This window comes from Bufo bufo, chromosome 1 (assembly GCF_905171765.1).
Source record: "Bufo bufo chromosome 1, aBufBuf1.1, whole genome shotgun sequence".
Classification (NCBI taxonomy): Eukaryota; Metazoa; Chordata; class Amphibia; order Anura; family Bufonidae; genus Bufo; species Bufo bufo.
In genome coordinates, this window is record NC_053389.1 from 483,079,427 (window position 1) to 483,099,675 (window position 20,249).

General features: G+C 45.3%; 1 protein-coding gene across 1 annotated transcript in view; it reads right to left on the reverse strand.

The window, feature by feature from the left end:
• The window catches only part of LOC120985170 (cyclin-dependent kinase 5 activator 2-like), a 48,014-nt gene that overhangs the window by 26,847 nt on the left and 918 nt on the right, over positions 1 to 20,249 (reverse strand). Inside the window, exon 2 of the mRNA XM_040413491.1 lies at positions 17,968 to 18,087. Coding sequence (XP_040269425.1) covers positions 17,968 to 18,087 — 120 coding nt within the window. The remainder of the gene's footprint in view (positions 1 to 17,967; positions 18,088 to 20,249) is intronic.

Genomic DNA, 20,249 nt, shown 5'->3' on the forward strand with positions numbered 1-20,249 from the left:
CCAGTACCTCCCTGCACGTTTATTGGCTGTGGAGCAGCCAAGAAACGTGTGGGGAGGAGACTCGAGCATTGCGCTCGAGCACATGCGGTACTCGGCCGAGTACCGCCATGTGCCGAGCATCGAGATGTTTGAGCTGAACTAGTGTTTGGCCGAGCATGCTCGATCAACACTAGTCATTTATCAAACTGGTGTAAAGTAGAACTGGCTTAGTTGCCCATAGCAACCAATCAGAATCCACTTTTTATTTCTGACAGCTCCTTTGGAAAATGAAAGGTGGAATCTGATTGGTTGCTATGGGCAAGTAAGCGAATTCTACTTTACACCAGTTTGATGAATGACCCCATATGTTCTCATCATGAGCATGTGTGCCTCTTTTGATGCAGCCCATCATTTTATTTGCCTTATTATCCATCAATATAACCACGTTTTTTCAGTGGCAGTTTTACAGTGTTTTACTATCTAATACATAATAGTGCATTCTGTTTCCTTGACACTATTGCATAATTTTACATTTATCTACACTTCATTTATCATCTCTCCGCCCAAGCCTCCAGCCTCCCCAAATCCCTCTGTCATATCATATTAACCTCTTTTTTCTTAAGTACCTTATAGAGTTTTCTATCATCTGCAAATATTAAACTCAAGTCTGTAACCCCGCTTCAAAAAGACGCAAACAGCAAGATAACAGCAACTATACAGTTTATGGAGGTATTATTTGTGTGTACACTATATGGTAGGATTATTTGTACATTATATAGTGCCATTACAGCATACAGCTGTATACAGGAAAAAAAATGTTTTTGCCATAAGCGGATATTTTGCCATAAGCTAAACTCCCCAGCACCCACCCCCGGCCCATGAGATTAAGATGTCATAAAAAAATTGTGAGGCATAAAGTATAACGATGCACTAAAATTTTAGATTTGTAAGCACACTGTTTAAATTACACATGTGCCGTGAATAAAGTTTTGTATTGCTCTCATTACCTTTTTATATTATATACAAGCTTCCAATGAAAAGGTTATTTTTTAAAACTCCATTACATTTTACAAATGAGAGATATAGCCCAAGGTCACAGTCTTATAATACCATATTAATGTAATAAAAATGACTTTAAAGGACATTTAAAGTACAATCTTTAGGGATTGTGTCTTAAAATTATAGAACCTTGGATATCAGATCTGACAAATATCTGGTAAAGATTAAGGGGGTCATTTACTATGCTGAAATACAGTACGCCAAAATTAGGCATATTTCAGGGCAGATAGCGGCGCAATGGTTATCTGCAACTTCGTTCCACTCATTCCAGGTCTAAAATTGTGGGCGTGGAGTGGGCAGGGAAGGGGGTGGGACAGCAGGTCCGTCTCGTTCACCATTTTCTACGCTTGTTTCAGGCATAGAAAAAGGTCTAAATGTAAGACAGTTCGGAACTATATCCACCAAAGTTATGGAGAGGCCTGTGCCAGTTTAGGGCTTTAATAAGGTGTCTAAAACACCGGTCTTAATAAATATGCCCCTCATTTTTTTTATATGGCGCCAATTTATGTATATAAAAGGAAGTTTCACCCTTGAACCACATGGAATATTCAGCTTATTCTGTGATTGCTGGAGCTTGTTATGAGAATGATTCCATAATAGTTTCAGAAGGGCTCAATGATGGTGTGAACCTGTGTGTGCTCGGAGCTCCTGATCTTCAGGAGTATTACTACTGTACATTAAAAAAAGAAGGGAGAAATGTAGTGGCATTGTAGTGTCACCTTTTCTCCTGTGGAAAGTAAAACAATACAGAGGTAATATAAAGCATCAAAAGTCAGTTAACAGAATAGTAGAATACTAACAAATAAAGTTGTCTGAGTATAGTATATAATCACATGGGGCAGTGAATTCTTCATGATGGATTCTGGTTCTGCCTTAATTAATTCCCTTATAAGACCTTAAACCATTGTAAGAGGCTGTGAAATATTTGGTATGGTATTATTATTCAATTATGAGTTTCTTGTCAAAGACTCAGACTTTCAAGGGGTTTTCTGGTATTACTATGGTTTTTCATAAATATGCTCATGTAGTTGCTTGCCTCATGTACATCTTTCCCATGCATGTTTTCTTTTTTTTAATTTGGACTCTTCAGACCTGTTTTCACCATGACATCCTGTATGCAGCATTTCCTGTTGCTGTATCCAACCTAACCCATGATGCATTTCTTCTTTCTCTACAGCAACTTCAGTACTACCCCTAACAAAGCCCAGCTAATTCATAGCTACTCCCACCCAACTAGTTACATGCACACTCCCCTCTCACTGCCCCTAACAACACTCAGCTAGTTAATAGCTCCTCCCACCCAGCTAATTATATACACACACTTCCTTATCACTGCCCCTGTTGCTGCTTTGACAAAGCACTGGACATAACATTATAGGAAGTAAGAAAGAGCTGCATGGGCATGATCATGTGATCACAGCCCAGAATATAGAAGATAAGAGCAGTAATGCTGAAAGAAATACATTACAAAATTACAGCTACAAGTTATTATTTTAACGGATATTGAGGCAAACTGGAAAAGCACTTTAAATTGGCACCAAACTTTAGGAAAACTTTTAATATGTCATAGTGGCATATAAATTTTTGATCGGTGGAGATCAGAGTGCTCAGTCCCCTGCTGATCACTAGAATGAGGAGATAGAAGCACATATATAGTTTGCTCTATCTTTACTGCAAGAGATGGAAGCGAGATGGAATAAAAAAAAAAAATCTATCGGCTCTTCTTGATTCCATCTCTGCAGCGATTAGAGACAGTCGGCTATGTCTCAGCAGGTGTCTCAGCACTTAGACCCACACAGGTGAAAACTTTTGATATGGCTCTATGACATATCAAGCATTTTCCCAAAATACAGTGCCACTATATATATATATTACTAATCAGAGATGCTTTGATAATCTATTATTCATTGTTAGAAACAATGCAGTACTTGCCACTATCAACTGAAGGAGAGATAGCTTTAAATTAGTGTAACAAGTTAAACTTAGGCTACTTTCACACTTGAGTTATCAGGGTCCAGCAGGCTGTTCCGTCGGGGGAACAGCCTGCTGTATCCGTGCTAATACTAGCCCACCGTGCCGCTGGAAGTCCGCTCTTGCCCCATTCACTATAAAAGGGGCAGGCTGGAGGTCTGTCCAGAGCACTGCAAACAAGCCAAGAGGCGGCTGGACAAAAACTGCAGCATGTTGTAGTGTTTATACGGCCGCCTCTCTGCATGTTTTCTGTGCTGCGGCCGGACATCCGGCCCACCCCCATAATAGTGAACTGGGCCGGAGCGGACTTCGGGCGGCACGGTGGGCATTAGCACAGATCTGGCGGGCTGTTCACCTGCCGGAACAGCCTGCCGGACCCTGCTGCCGCCAGTGTGAAAGTAGCCTTAGTCAACTATAATGTAAGAAACCACTAAGAAACTACAGTAGAGTGGGTATTAGCATTACAAGCTAAGGTAAACCAACAGTAGTGTGAACAACTACTGGGGGATCAAGTATAAAATTATGTGAACAGAAACTGAAATACTAATGTGAAATAGATATTACCACAATGAGCTAGAATAAGTCAACATTGGTGTGATCAGAAGCCAAGGAACTAAGGTCGAGTAATTCTACTTTCATGAGAGCATTTTTGCTGGATCCATCATGAATGGATGAGCAGAGAGTATTGGCTTAACTGGTTGAGAGGCCTGAGTCAGAATTCGGGGGATACTATAAGTCCTTATGGAAAGAGCCTAAACTGCATGAGGAGTCTTATAGGACAGGTAATGCGCCTCTGATAATCCAGAATTCCACAGGAGCATTGCCTGGCCTATCAGACTCCTCACACAGTTTAGATGCTTTCTATACAGATATAGTACCCACAAATGATTAACAAAGAGTCTTATTTTGGATGTTCAAATTATAGTCTCTTGTTCCCAGTGGTCTAAATAAAGTGATTGAAAGAATCAGAGATTAACACACATTAGTGCAGACAGAACAAACAGGACCAGTTCCAGGCACTTTTCCAATCTGCCTCCCAGAAGACCAAGGATCAGTGAACAGGGTATGTTCCAGGTAAAGGCCACAGTCAATTAGAAAACAAGACAATTTTAAACAATTAAAAGAAATGGACAGCTGGGCAGAAGTACGTATATCATACAGCAGAATTACATTTTGGTAAATGTGCAGAACTGCACCACTACAGAGGCTTGGCCAGAAGTCTCAGTAATAGGATTAGGCAAAATCTTCAGCTACTGTAAATTTTCAATTTTACAGAAGAATTACATTTTGGTGAAGGCACAGAACAGTGCCATTACGGATGCCTGGCCAGAAGTTTCAGTAATGGAATATGGCAGAAGTTGCAGCTAAATATTAAATATTATATAAGAATTATATTTTGATAAAGGCGCGGAACTGTACCACCACAGATGCCTGGCCAGAAGTCAGTAATGGGATCAGGCAAAAGCTGCAGCTAAATATTAAATTTTACAAAGGAATAAAATTTTGGAGAAGACACAGAACTGCACCAGTATGGGTGCCTGGCCAGAAGTCTCAGTAATGGAATATGGCAGAAGCTGTGGCTAAATATTAAATTTTACCATATTTACCACAACTAAGTAATATGGCAGCAACGTAGCCACAAGGGAGTTTAGCTTGCACGCAAGCTAATTACTGGTTGAGAATAGTCTTCACATGACCACACATTCAGTTATTGATGGATGGGGTATAGAAGAAACAGCTGGTGATGATAACACTACTGCTTGGGGATGTGGGCTGGATGCCACAAAGAAGTTTGGGAGGAGAACAGACTTGTTCTGATTCGAAATTCTGGCCAGTTGTATTTACCCATAGGATTCAGTGATGCAACCTAATGTGCTGCAGTATAGCCATGGTACCTATGTTTGTGTTTGCCCATGGCTTATTTTTATCCTGCAGATCTTACACAAGGCTGTGGTTTTGTGTGCTGGCCTTGGGGAGAAAAACTACCATATGGGAGGCAGATAAGCTTGGCCTAAGTCTGGGATGTTTTAAGTCCACAGTATCAGCAGCATCACAATTTCCAAGCTGACCAAAATAGCAGCAGATTTGGCTCTGCCACTTTTTGGGAGATTTTGCCCATACATTGTCTCTGCTCTTTATTGCTACAAAAGCCACCACTCTTCTCCTCTGATGTGACCTCCTCCTCAGGACCTCATTCCAACTCCCAGATCCCGTCCAACTAAAAGTGGCACTACCTCCAACACAGCTAAGCATGTGGTGCCCCTCATTCCCCTGAACCGCCTCCTCATGGAATTCCAAACGCTGACTGCTTTCACACAAGTCATTAACAGGGGGACTCTCTTGAGTATCTTCCATAGTATGTGGTGGAGTTTTGTTGCCTCTGGTTAGGAAAAAAGAAAGTTCCCACTAGGAGGGGGCAATGAAGACAGAGAGGATGCAACTTAAACAAAAAGGCTTCTCTGGGGTTGCAAGGATGAGGAGCAGGAGGAACGCTGTGACCTCTGGCTCCAATACATGGTTTCAGACTCAGAGGTGATCTCCACGTCATCCTGATGTGACTGAGAGGAGGAGTAATCCATTCAGTCCACAATCTCATCCTCTTTGTCCTCAATAACAATGTTGCGCCTTTCTGAAGCCAGGGAGAACTATGGTTTACTACTACTGTGACGAACACCGTACCTCGTGGCCCAGCTTGACATCAACCACGTCGAGCTCATGAGATACGGTTCAGTCACTGGTTTCCAAGACGTGACATTACACCGTCCCTTGGAGCACGTAAGGTCAGCTTGGTACAGTTTACACGCCTCCTGTCCACGCGGGCACAGGGAGGCAGGGGGTGAGACACAGTGGTCTACGTGGCCTCCAGCATAACTCCACACTCGCTCACAACCCTGACAAGCTGAGAGAGCCTTTTCACTGCCCCAGTGAAACAGAGCTTTCTCTGCCCGGTAGACTGCCACCAGTTCCTCATTTGATATAAGCCCTGTCTGCTAAGAAACCAACCCGCAGGGTGAGAAACCAACCCGCAGTAGCGTATAACTTTGCCAAAACACGGACGTGGGAATTCGTGGACCGAGATACAAGAACAACAGAAGATTAAATTATATATTTAATTGCCTTAAGGGCACACTAGACAATACACGATACACACAGAGAATATATACAGTGGTCGGATGCGTAAATACTGTACAGGTAGTATGATACAACAGAGTTAAACAGAACAAGGGTCAGTTACCAGATGGATGAGTAGTCCTTTGGGTTATGATTAATTCTGGGTTGCTGTAGTCACATGGGGGCAGTGATATAAGCAGTTTGTCCATAGTCCCTCCAAATACATTACTTGATGTGACCCACTTCAGTGAAAGACACTGGCCTCTGGCCTACATGGGCCTTTTCACCTGTAGTCGGTCACTCCCCTCTCTCCCTCTGGGAGAAGTCCATCCTCCCTTCCTTGTCCTGGTAGCCAAAGACCCATAAAACCCATTATGGCCCATAGCCCCAGACCGGAAGGTCACAGGAAGATCGTTCTGCAAACCAACAGATCCGCCAGGGTTCCGGCTACAGGTGGAGACCAAACATGGCGCCGTTATTGGGTTCCTGCCTGGGAGATCTTTGTTTCTCCCCTTCCTGGCACCCGATCCCCCAAAAAAAGACCATGGGCATGTCTGCCTTGGTCCCATAGTCGCAGATATAAAACCGGTTCCTCACAACTACTATTACTAATACTACTACTGGATGGATAGCAGGTGCTGATACTTCCCACATTCTGACTCTGGGAGGACGAGGCATGGGTCAATTGATTTGCAGTGTGCCTTTTTCCAGGCATTTTATTATGAGACCTATAAATGAAAAGTCCCAGGTTTGGTACACACTGATTATTAAATGGTACTGACCAAATGGCAAATATTTTTTTTCTGGAATTTAAAGACAGAGGTGCAATTAAATGTCCTGAATTCCTCTCCTTCTACAAACACACCACACACTGGTATTGACAACTTACAATAATGCAATTTTTGCAGTAAAATGTGTTTGAACTACACATTCTGATGCCATAATACAGACCCTTCAGTAAAACACGTGTGACAATGCAATTTTTTTTGCAGTTATGTGAAAAGTATTTTGCTGAGATGCAATAAATCCTCCAGTAACATGGATATCATTTCTGTTTCTAATGTGAAATGTGTTTGCTGCTGTATCGTATCCACCATCACAGCAATGTACACCTCGTTCAGTAGCTATAATAATGACATTATACATGCCATATTATTATTGTGTTAAAATAATTGAACATTTATTTTTAGCAAATAACACTTGTTCACTAATACAGTTTATTTGCAATGATGTTTAGCATCTTTTAAACTAGCTGCTCTAATGCAATAATGCCTTCCGTAATATAAGTTGTGTTTCTGATGTGCAATGCCCAATTACGGTAAATAGAAACTGGTTACAAAAAAAAGGGCAATTCCTCAGTGCTTGCAAAAATGTTATTTGTATGGAAGTGCAGGAATCTGTAATGTAGAACTACCACCATAGTTGCCAGAAGCTGAGCTGACAGTAGCCTGCCAGCAAATACACCTTATAGTGACCAGCTCTCACTCCCTCACTCTATTTCCCTAGTCATACCCCTTTAATATACCGCAAATTTCCAAATATATCTATTTTTTCTTCCAATAATCTTCTTATACTTTCCCTATCACATATATCATCTTTCCAGGTCCCAAGTACAATGCAGAATGGCGTTCTGCTCATTCTGCACAGGCACTCCCCTCTCTGCTGACCCCTGACTGATCCAGGTTGTCTGTCAGCCTCTGAGCCTCTTTCGTGTTATGTAACTATGCCTTTTTTTTTCTCCTACGTGGTTTTGCCAGCCAACATGGGCAGTAAAATGGCTCTGGGGTCAGTTGTACTCAATTTGTCCAAAACATATAAAAAAAATCTTTGCATAGAGAAGAAAAGGCAGCTCTCACCTGCTCCTCCTTGCCCTGAGCACAGAGGCAGCTCCTTGACCCGACTGATTAGTATTCAAAAACAAAAACGGGAAGTCCAGCTCAGTCTTGTAGCAAAGGTAGATATACTTTATTGTAGCGATAAAAACTTCCTATACAGGGCAGTCTCTCCTACACGTTTCAGACCCTTGTCTTTAGTTCCGTACTCATGACACAAGAGACTCTCAAATGACTGTGCACTATATGCTCACCAAACACCTGATCAATTGTTAACCGTGATTGGTGAGCCCAGTGCGCAATCTAAAACACATGTTCCACCTTAACAAAAGTTACAATAGCACCAATTAAATCCAGGATAAGAATATCATGTGTATACATATATATAAAAATACTCGATAACCATACAAAAATCTTGATTGGGGGTCCTATCACAGTACTGCAATATGAGGTCATGCCTTTTGTTCAAACCATTAGGATGGCATGTATCAAGCTGGAATATCCAAAAAGCTTCTCTATTTTGGAGCTTTCTATGGTCTCCTTCCCTAATGGGAACAGTAACCCTCTCAATACCCTGTGCCTGCAACCTGGATGTGTCACCACCATGTACTACCGTAAAGTGTAGACTGGCAGCCGACACATTGCGGTTTTTGTAATGCGACACATCTGAAATATGCTTGCGGATTCTTGTCTTGATAGGGTTAGTCGTGCATCCGACATATTGCAGTTCACATAGTTCACAAGTAATAAGATACACCACAAATTTTGTATTACAATTTAAATAGGATTTGAACTCATTGTTTTTTATTTGCGGTGGATCAAAAAAACCTGCCCTTCTTCATGTGATCACAGCATATACATTTGCCATGTCCACAATGATAACTTACAATCCAAGTTGGCCTAGAAGTTTTTTTGTCCTGAAATAAACTTGGGCTGAGGACATTAGCCAGGGTAGGTGCCCTATGTGCCACACATTTCACACCTCCTGTTAAATGACTTTAAATTACATAAAATACGTAAAAATAAAAAATAATAATCTTGATCTAGGAGGACGAGGTCCATTTAGAGTAGGAGGTTGAGGAGATGGTGGATGTGGCCTACACTGCTTTTTGGTTTAAAATTTATTTTTATTTTTTTAAATTAGGGTACACCCCAAAACATTGGGAGATATAACCTGTGATAACCCCCTCCAGTCGTGCTAAACACACGTTCATACAATACACTGGCTGCAGGGCAGGCCAGCACCTCCAAGGCATAAAGGGCAAGCTCAGGCCATGTGCCCAATTTAGAGACCCAGAAGTTGCAGGGGGCAGACCAATCAGTCAGTTCGTGTAGGTATGTGCAAACATACTGCCCCACCATGTCGCACGTCCCCGTGATGTTCACGATCCAATTGGATATCTGCTCTATCAACTTTCGATGTTCTTTTCTACGCCTACCATGTTGATCACGGTTAGCGGCGAATCAGGGTTCAACGCCAGAGAGGGAGGGTGAGAAAGAGAGACCACATCAAAGGGAGATCAATGGATGAAATTTAATTGTGATCGAGCGGAAATGTGGGACAAATTTTTAAAGCAGAAGAATTGAAGGAAAGGAGAGGGCGCACGGCAATTACTCACTCCCGACTCAGGGAGGTAGTGACGATAAATAACAATACAGGACTCTTAAGATGCCCTGTTATTGGAATGATTAATAAAAAATTATAGGGAATGTCACTGGGGTATTTTGGATTTGGAAACGTTACACAGGTGAGACCCGGCTGCCGCTTTGTTGACTCTAGATAACTTTTGCCTGATTGCATGTCCCCGTGATGTCCACGCTCCATTTGGATATATTCTCTATCAACTTTCGATGTTCTTTTCTGAGCTTACCATGTTGATCACGGTTATCGGGGAATCAGGGTTCCACGCCGTAGAGGGATCGTGAGAAAGGGATACCACATCCAAGGGAGGTCAATGGCTGCAATGTGATCGAGCTGAAATGTGGGACAAGTTATTAAAGCAGAAGGATCAAATGAAAGGGCCAATTAAAGATGAATTTTACAAATTTAATTCCCTGTCACCTATGCAGATCAGGGGTTTTTCATAGCCAGAAATGGGTTAATGTCACCCACCAATGGAACAGATGATTTTTTAAAATTTCGGTCCCTGTCACTTATGCAGAGCAGGGGTTTATTCACGGCAAAAAATTTTAAATGTCACCCAAGAATGTAACAGAAAAATTAGGGAAACTTATAAACCTGTATACTAGGTAGAGCAGGGGTATATCACAGCCAAAAATTAGTGAATTTCACCTGAATATGTGACAAATTAATGATTTTTTTTTACCAGTCTACTAGGTATAGCCGAGTATATCACACCCAAAAATTGGTGAAATACACCCGAATATGTAACAGACAAATTAGTGAAATGTTAGCTGTCTACTAGGTAGAGCAGGGGTATATCACACCCAAAAAGTGGTGAATTTCACCCGAAAATGTAACAGACAAATTAGTGAAATGACATAAAATAAAATACGTACAAATTAAAAAAAATGAACTTGATTTATGAGGTGGAGGTCCATATGGAGTAGGAGTTTGAGGAGGCTGTGGACCTAGCGGTGTAGGTGGAAGCGGCGGTGGAGGAGGACGAGGTAGCCAACACTGGTTTTATTTTATTTATTTTTTTATTTTATATTTTATTAGGGTACACTGCAAAAGAGTGTGAAATATTCAAAATACAACAATGAGCAATTGCGCTATAGTATAACAATGGCTGGTACATGACTATTCTGTACAAGGTCTGGACAAGTCCTGTGGGATCTATGCTTGGCTCATTTTAATGAACGTGAGCTTGTCCACATTGGGTGTGGACAGGAGGCTGCCTTTGTCTGTGATAACGCCCCCTTCCGTGCTAAACACACGTTCAGACAGTACACTGGATGCAGGGCAGGCCAGCATCTCCAAGGTGTAAAGGGCAAGCTCAGGCCATGTGCCCAATTTGGAGACTCAGAAGTTGAAGGGGGCAGACCCGTCATTCAGTACGTGTAGGCGTGTGCACACATACTGCTCCACCATGTTGGTGAAATGCTGCCTCCTGCTAAGACGTTCCATATCAGCTGGTGGTGCTGGTTGTTGTGGCATGCTGACAAAGCTTTTTCACATTTCGGCCATGCTAACCCTGCCTTTTGAGGTGCTGGTGGTGCCCCAGCTGCGTTGGCGACCTCTTCCTCCTCCTCCTCTGCCTTCGCCTTGTGCTTCCACTGTGCCCTTGTTGTCAAGTGGGAATGTCACCAGCAGCGCGTCTACCAGCGTGCACTTGTACTCGCGCATCTTACGATCAGGCTCCAGTGGCGGAATTAAGGACGGTACTTTGTCCTTGTAATGGGGATCCAGCAGCGTGGCCACCCTGTAATCAGCACAAGTTAGAATGTGGGCAACTCGGCGGTCGTTGAGGAGACACTGCGGCATGTAATCGCTAATGTGTTCCAGGCTTCCCAGAGGCAACGAAAAGATGTCCTCTGTGGGAGGTGTATCGTCTGTCTGATGTGTATCCCCCCAGCCACGCACCAGTGATGGCCATGAGCTGGTTTGGGTGCCACCTTGCTGTGAACACGGTTCCTGCTTCTCCATCTCCTCCTCCTCATCCTCCACCTCGTCATCCTCCAGAACTGTGCCCTGGCTGGACAATTGTATACCTTGGGTTTGTGGGTGCAGGAACCCACCCTCGGAGCCACTTGGGAATGACTGGCCAGAAACCCTACAAAATGATTCCTCTTCCTCCTCCTGTGCCACATCCTCTTCCATCATCGCCAGGAGCGTTTTTTCAAGGAGGCATAGAAGTGGGATAGTAACGCTGAGAACGGCATTATCGGCACTGGCCATGTTGGTGGAGTACTCGAAACAGCGCAACAAGAAACACAGGTCTCGCATGGAGACCCAGTCATTGGTGGTGAAGTGGTGCTGTTCCGCTGAGCGACTCACCCGTGCGTGCTGCAGATGAAACTCCACTATCGCCTAATGCTGCTTGCACAGTCTGGCCAGCATGTGCAAGGTGGAGTTCTACCTTGTGGGCACGTCGCATATGAGGCGGTGAGCGGGAAGGCCGAAGTTATGCTGCAGCGCTGACAGGCGAGCAGCAGAAGGGTGAGAACGCTGAAAGCAGTATATAACGCTTGAATTTCACACGTACAGATGCAGACAAGGCCGCAAGTTAAGTATTTTGCCCAAAAAGGGTGTTTTTTAAAACCCAGAAAATTATAGCTATATTTCTAGCTTAAATTGCACACTGACTAATGCGGCAGAGGCCCAAGATGGAGGGTATTGCCCAAAAAGGGTGTTTTTTAAAACCCAGAAAATTATTGCTGTATTTCTAGCTTAAATTGCACACTGACAAATGTTGCAAAGGCACCAGAGGTAGGATATTGCCAAAAATGGGTGATTTTTTTTAACACAGATTATTATTGCAGTATTTCAAGCTTGGATTTGATTGTCACAAAAAAACATATGCTGTGCTGGTGCACTGAGCTTGCATAAAATGTCTTCCGCCGCCCATCTAACTAACAGATGAATAAAAGTTATTTTTCTGTGTCACTGGGTTAAGGGCAAGGTAAAAAGGTTGTGCACTACACCCACAAAACTAAATCTAGGTTGATCGCTGAGTTAACAAGCTCTTCTGGTTACAGATTATTTTCTATTCTCTCCCTCACAGCAGCAGCATCCTCTCCCTACACTAGTAACAGCAGAGTGACCTGCAGCACTATGTGACTCCAGCTTATATAGAGGCTGGGTCACATGCTGCACTGGCCAATCACAGCGATGCCATTAGTAGGCATGGCTGTGATGGCTTCTAAGGGCACAGAGTTAAACACTTGTTGATTGGCTGCTCTACAGCCTTTCAAAAAGCGCCATAAAATAGACGAACACCGAACCCGAACTTTTACCGAAATGTTCGGGTTCAGGTCCGGGGTCCAAAAATCCTAATGTTCGGTACGAACCCGAAAGTGCATCTTAAGGGGGCGAACAATACGGTACTTAGAGGTCAAGTTGTTTGAAATTGGGGCAGCCCCTGTAAATGAGCTAAAGTAACTAAAAAAGCCATATTTACTATTCTTGTCCCTTGCCTCTTCCAGCAATGAGCTTTGGGCTTTCCCTTTGCTTTTTTTTTCTTGACTACAGCAGTGGTGGTCCATGAACAAAGACATTTTAATGGCTGGCACTTTGGGTTGGATAAACTGGTGCTCTCTAGTAGGGTAGCAGTATAGAAACTAGGGCACTAAAATAGTTAGTAAATCTAATAATTATTTAAGTGCATTGTCTTCTATATTCCATGAACACAGGTCCCCGTGCAACAGGTCACTGGACTCAGCATTCCTTCCCCATGTGATTCTGAGGCCAATGATTGGCTGCAGAGTAACCTATGTGTATGTAATGTTACCACTACAGCCAGGAAGATGACATTAGTGAGGGGAGGACTAGAGCACATCTTTGGAACCGGCAGGGTAGAAAAAGGGCAAGTATCGCTTCTTTTGTTATTTTATCACTTATACAGGGGTGCCTGAGTTTTATTGAATAGGACAACCCCATTATTTTAATATACAGTATAATATTTAATATCCTGAAATCCTTCAGTATTGAAGTGTCAATGTATTAAGCATACACATGGCAGATGTCTTTGTTAGTCCATTGGCTCCCATTTAAACCCATTACTGCACCCCATGATTGCATTGCCTCTTCACTCTGTGTAACCATTAAGATGCTATTGTCAGCAGAACATAGAGTCATCTCTAATCTCATTTTTAAGAGTGGGATAACGACTGTATGATACTAGTGATGGACGAACATCGGCCGGGACGTTTCAAATATTCGCGAACGGTGTGCGTTCGTGGCGGGCCCCATTCACTTTAATGGCTGGTGAACCTGAAAAACCTCCAGATCATATTTTCAGCCACCAAATACTTACTAGAAGTGCACAAATAGTCTCACAACATGGACAGTGACATACCAGAGGGGGATCATTTGCAAAAATTACCACAAAAATATGTATTTTAATCTGGGGACATTTTTACGCATTTTAAAGGAAAACTCTCAAAAATGTGCCCTGCTGGAGCCTAGAAAAATTTTGTCTTAGACCACGGGTGTACAGGCCCCAAAAATTAGGCATCCACCTGACAGAAAAGAACTTGTGATGATGTGGCTGGAGGTACATTAGGCAGGCACCGGCTAAAAATGTTACTGTAGGCCACTGGAGTACAGGCCCCAAAAATGTGCCATTCACATGACAGAAAAGAACTTGTGATTATGTTGCTGGAGGTACATAAGGGGGGCACCGGCTAAAAATTTTACTGTAGGCTACTGGAGTACAGGCCCCAAATATTAGGCATTCACCTAACAGAAAAGAACAAGTGATTATGTGGCTGGAGGTATATTAGACGGTCAGCGGATAACAATTTTACTGTAGGCCAGTACAGGCCCCAAAAATTAGGCATTCACCTGACAGAAAAGAACTTGTGATGATATAGCTGGAGGTACATTAGCCAGTCACGGGCTAAATATTTTACTGTAGGCCAGTACAGGCTCCAAAAATTAGGCATTCATCTGACAGAAAAGAACTTGTGATGATCTGGCTGGAGGTACATTAGCCAGTCACCGGCTAAAAATTTTACTGTAGGCCAGTACAGGCCCAAAAAAATAGGCATTCATCTGACAGGAAAGGCCTTTTATGCTGCTGTATATACATAAGACAAAGACCATCCTTTGTTCTGTGTGGTGGCGGATAAGTGCAGGATGGCATAAGGAAATTCAATTACACGTGGTCGTCACAAGTGTTGAATTCCTCCGAGATCCATGCCTCAATCATTTTTATAAATGTTAGGTAGTCCACACTGTTGTGAGCTAAGCGAGTGCGCTTATCGGTCACGATTCCCCCCTGCTGCACTGAACGTCCTTTTGGACAGGACACTCGACGAGGGGCAAGCCAAGAGTTTCATGGCAAATTGTGCCAGCTCTGGCCACAGGTCAAGCTTGCACACCCAGTAGTCCAGGGGTTCCTCGCTTCTCAGAGCATCCACATCGGCCGTTAACCTGATGTAGTCGGACGCTTGTCGTTCTAGGCGTTCCCTGAGGCTGGATCCAGAGGGCGGCTGTTGATGGTTTGGCTGCAAGAATGATCTCATATCCGAAGTGGCCAACACATCTTCAAACCGCTTTCTTCTTGCAGGCGCGGTAGGATTTGTACCTGCACCTGTTTCGCTGTGGGTGGAAATTCCTCTGCCAGCGCCCGCAACAGCAGAATGCAGCATCTCTTGCAGAGAGGCCTGGAAATTATGCATTCTGACAGCCCTCTGTGATGCTGGTAACATGTCCGCCATTTTGTGTTTGCACCGGGGGTCTAAGTATGTTTCCACCCAGTACTAATCCTTGCCCTTTATGCTTTTTATACTGGGGTCCCTCTTCAAACACTGGAGCATGAAGGCACCCATTTGCGCTAAATTGGAAGCGGTGGAGTGCCCTGGCTCCTGCTCATCACCCAGGAGAATGTTGTCCTTGGTCTCCTCCCCCCAACCACGGACAACACCAGGGATCCCCGAAAACCACAGACAAAAGGAGGATGAGAGAACCGCTGCTAAACCCCGCCAGTCCTGCTGCCCTCTGGCTTGGAGGAATCAGCACACGGCGCGGCAGGCTTCGTTACCGCAGTGTTCTGTTCCAGACTCTATGTACCCGATATGGAAACTGAGAGCAGACCGATGCGGGCGGCGTGAAGAACTAAATTTGTACAAATTTATTGTGGGCTTTACAAAGTTAAAATACCTTTGAAAAGAAAACAATTTCAACAGAAAATTTTGCATTTTGTATGCATGGGAGCACATTCCTGCTCTAGATGAATAACCTGCTGCTGTCAGAGGTGTCTATATTTATTTGTGGTGTTGCCCTAGTCTGGTAGGGGCCCATTCCTGGGAACACATTCCTGCTCTAGACAAAGAACATGCTGCTGTCAGATGTATCTAAGTTTATTTGTGGTGTTGCCCCGGTCTGGTGGGGGCCCATGACGGAGGTACTGGTTAATACCACTCAACCCCTATAGTCATACCTCCACCCCACCTCAAACAATCTGCCTCCCTCAACCCTCTCTACCCCTATAAAGACACTGACACTGCTTCTTTGGATTAATTTTGGCCACAGCAACCGATTTATTACAAACATACATAAAATATTATATAAAATATTATAACACTGTTAACCTCATAAATGCCAACCAAAAAACACATGTCCCTTTTTTCCGAGGGGGAGGTCCTTGAAGCCCTAAAACCCAAAACCACTGTGCCGAGGTGAGCCGACTTACCCCCAGCCGTTGACCACTAGCTCAGAGGCACCCCTGATGGCTCACCCTGACAGTTACGCCACATCCACCCAACAATCCTGGGAGTCCAGCCCCACCTGTAGGGCCCTCCCATCCTCATTACCCTCAAATCACACCGACTCCCAGGACCTCCCACCGCCACAAACGCACAGGCTTTATTTCCCTCAACACCTGAACCGCAATCTCCATGCCCTCCTGTATTGCCAAGCTCCACATATCCAAACCTAGGGCGCTGAGGTGCACCCCGTCACTGTGCCAAAATCCCCCAACACCCCCCTCCAGATCTCTATGCCTCACCGCTAACCCCCCATTCCTCACCATAAACCTCCCAATAGCCCTAATAACCTTTACCCGGGCCTTGTTCAAACTCTCCATCGACCGAGCTCCCCGCCAAACCGTTCGCGGCACAATGTCTGACCATACCGTGATCATTCCCGGATAGAACGCCCATAACCTTAACAAATCGAATTTTACATCTCTCACCAACTCCCTAAAGGGCCTACCCCCCAAATCATTCCCCCCTACATGTAGCACCAAAACATCCGGTGCCCTGTCCTGCCTAACAAATCTATTAAACTCCAGAAGAACCCCACTCCACATCATCTTCCGCCTGCCAATCCACCTTACCACCGCCATGTCACGAGCCAACCCGAGCTGTAATCCGTCTGGCCTAACCGCAGCCCTGGCAGCTCCCCACCACACATACGAGTGACCCAACAGCCAAACCAACGCTGGGTCCGAACCTGCAACGACAAAAGAAACAAAAGAAAAACAAGAAGTAACCATGCCACCCACCTACAGAACACCTTTTCCCCTTTTTCCTCACCCAATCACACCCTCTGGTCTTACGTATGACCTAAACCGTATCGATTCCCACCTACCGATCCTCTTTATGATGTCGTCCCCTTACCCCCATTTAGCTGCCTCCGTCGCCGCCCCGATTCTAAACGAGTGGCTGGAAAAACCTAACTCCCCCACACCCAACCCAACCAAACACCTCTTAAAAACTGCCGCAAACTGGAATCGAGAAAGAAAAGAACCATCATCGTGAACCAATAACAGATTGCACCCTTCTCCCACCCTGTCCCCCATGAAATCCTACGCGCAACGCACCGAGCACATCAAACAACCCGGGATTGCAAACAAAACAACCCGCCGCCCTTTTCCTTCCATATCGTTCTTAGATCGCCTAATCACGAATTCCACCCTATCAGGCCACACATCAACATCATCTCTAAACAACCCCCCTTTTCTATTCACTGTCGGGCTAACCAATTCTCCAAGCCGCAACGCTCCAAAAAACGCCAACGAAAACGCCAGCCTAAATAACTTTACTTCCCCCACAGACCTGCAGACCTTCCCCAACTGCTCCCCCAGCTTAATTAGCAACGTAAATGACACAGGCCGCTGAGAGTCTACCCCTGCCTTCTCCCGCCGCCAACCCTTCATGGCCCGCGCCACCAAAAACGATTTAGTCACGTCCCTTAAATTCCTGAGCCTAAAACCAAAAACCAGCCCTGCCAAGCAACTATTCATCCTAGAAACGGACCAACCCTCATCTTTGCAATGCCCAATAAACAACAACATTGGAATCTACAAATCCTCGTCGCCCACCCCCAGACTCCCCTTCCACTGTTCTCAACACTCCCAGACCTTTGAATACTTTTCCCACGTACCAGGTGCCAAAGATGATCGAATAAGACCCGCTACTGCGACTCCAGAATGTTCCACAGCGAGGCTGGACATTCCACCCCCACCTCCGACGCGCCCGGAGCTAGCTGACGAAAACGGTCCCACTGTGAACAAGAGAGAGCATCAGCAATACAGTTGTCAACCCCAGGCACATGCACAGCCACCACCCAAGCATTAAGTACCAGGCACTCCAGCACCAACTTCTGCAACAACCGAATCACCAATGGCGATGAGACCGACAAACCGTTAACCGCCTGAACTACCCCCAAGTTGTCACAATGAAACCAAACTTTTTTGTCCCGGAAACATTCGCCCCACAACATTACCGCCACCACAATCGGGAAAAGTTCCAATAAGGCCAGATTGCGTACCCAACCCCTCTGAACCCAGCTATCGGGCCACACTCCCGCGCACCATTGACCACCACAGTACACGCCGAACCCGCAACCCCCAGCCGCATCTGAAAACAACTCAAAATCCACCGCATCAACCACCTCCCCCATAAACGACCTCCCGTTATACCTATCCAAAAACGAACCCCAAACTGCTAGATCCACCTTCAACGCCTGGCCCAACCTAATGAAATGATGCATGGCCCGCACCCCGGATGTCGCCCCCGCCAATCGCCTACAAAAGATCCTGCCCATAGGCATGATCCTGCATGCGAAGTTCAGCTTACCAAGGAGCGACTGAAGTTCCCTAAGCTTTATTTTCTCCAACCGTCCCGCCCTGGCCACCTCCTTCCTCAAATCCTCCAATTTATCCGATGGCAGCCTACACTCCATCCGCTCCGAATCAATCACGATCCCCAAAAAACTCAATTCAGTTTTAGGCCCCACCGTCTTTTCCCCCGCCAACGAAACTCCAAACCGCCCAAACACCCCACACAGCATATTTAGAAAAACTGAACAAACTCTCGAACTCGCTGGGCCCACGCAAAGGAAGTCATCCAGGTAATGAATGATGGAGTCACAACCTGACGCATCCCTAACCGCCCATTCCAAGAAAGAACTAAAGGCCTCGAAATACGCACAGGACAGGGAGCAACCCATTGGCAAACAACGGTCCACAAACCCCCCCATCCAAAAACCCCCCCCATCCAAAAACACCCCAACAGATGCAAACTATCCGGGTGCACCGGCAGCAGACGGAACCCAGCTTCAATATCCGTCTTTGCCATAAGCGCCCCTTTCCCAAACCGCTTCACCCATGCCACTGCCACGTCAAATGACGTATAAACCACGGAACACAAAGCCGGGTCTATGCCATCATTGACCGACGTTCCCCATGGGAAGGACAGGTGGTGAATCAGCCAGAATTTATTGGGCTCCTTCTTCGGGACCAACCCCCAGCGGAGACAGACGCAGGTCCGCTGGAGGCGGCACCGAAAAGGGGCTGGCCATCCTACTTAACTTAACCTCATTCCCCAACTTATCCGTAACAACCCCCGGGTGCTCCAACGCCGAACGCAAATAATTTTTAATTAAACAAGCGCCGGACTGATCAAACGGTATCCTAAAACCTGACGCAAACCCCGCTTCCAACGATCCGCCGCCAGCCTATCTGGGTACCTATCGAGGTAAGGCCGCATCCTTTCCAGCCGCACTGGCGTCTCCCCCTTTTCCAAAACCGTCCGCTCCTCTCTGCTTACCTCCCCGGAAACAACGCGAGGCTCCGTGTGACCCACCGCAAGTGGAGCATTCATGCTTAAACTTGCACTTTGCCCCAAACTTACAACTTCTCTCATTAAAAAGGAAGCACAGCCCCTTTGCGGATGCCACTGCAAATCCTGACTGCCCCCCACCACTAGATTCCCCCCGAAAGGACTGCCCAGCCCTAGCTAGCGCTGTCACCTTTAACCACAAGGCGATATCTTTGTGATCCCATTTTATCCCCGGACGCACTGCCTTCCACTGCCTGAACTGCTCGTCGTACCGCAGCCACGCAACCCCCCCATACACCCTATACGCCTCCCCTATCACATCAAGATAACAAAAAAGCGTGGAGCAGCACTCCGGCTCCTTTTCCCCGATAACACTGGCCAAAATCGCAAACGCCTGCAACCGGTTGGCAAACATCCGCGGAATTAGTCGGTGTCTCCGTCTCTCTTCCTCCTCCTTCTTGCCCTCATCCCGCTTCGCCCTATCCAAATAAATTTTTTCTAAGTGAAGCAGGGAAAAAATATCCACATACTCCCCTTTCCATATTTTTCCCCTCAACTCCTGTTTTAAATGGGCGCCCAACAGTCCCTCAAAACAGACATACA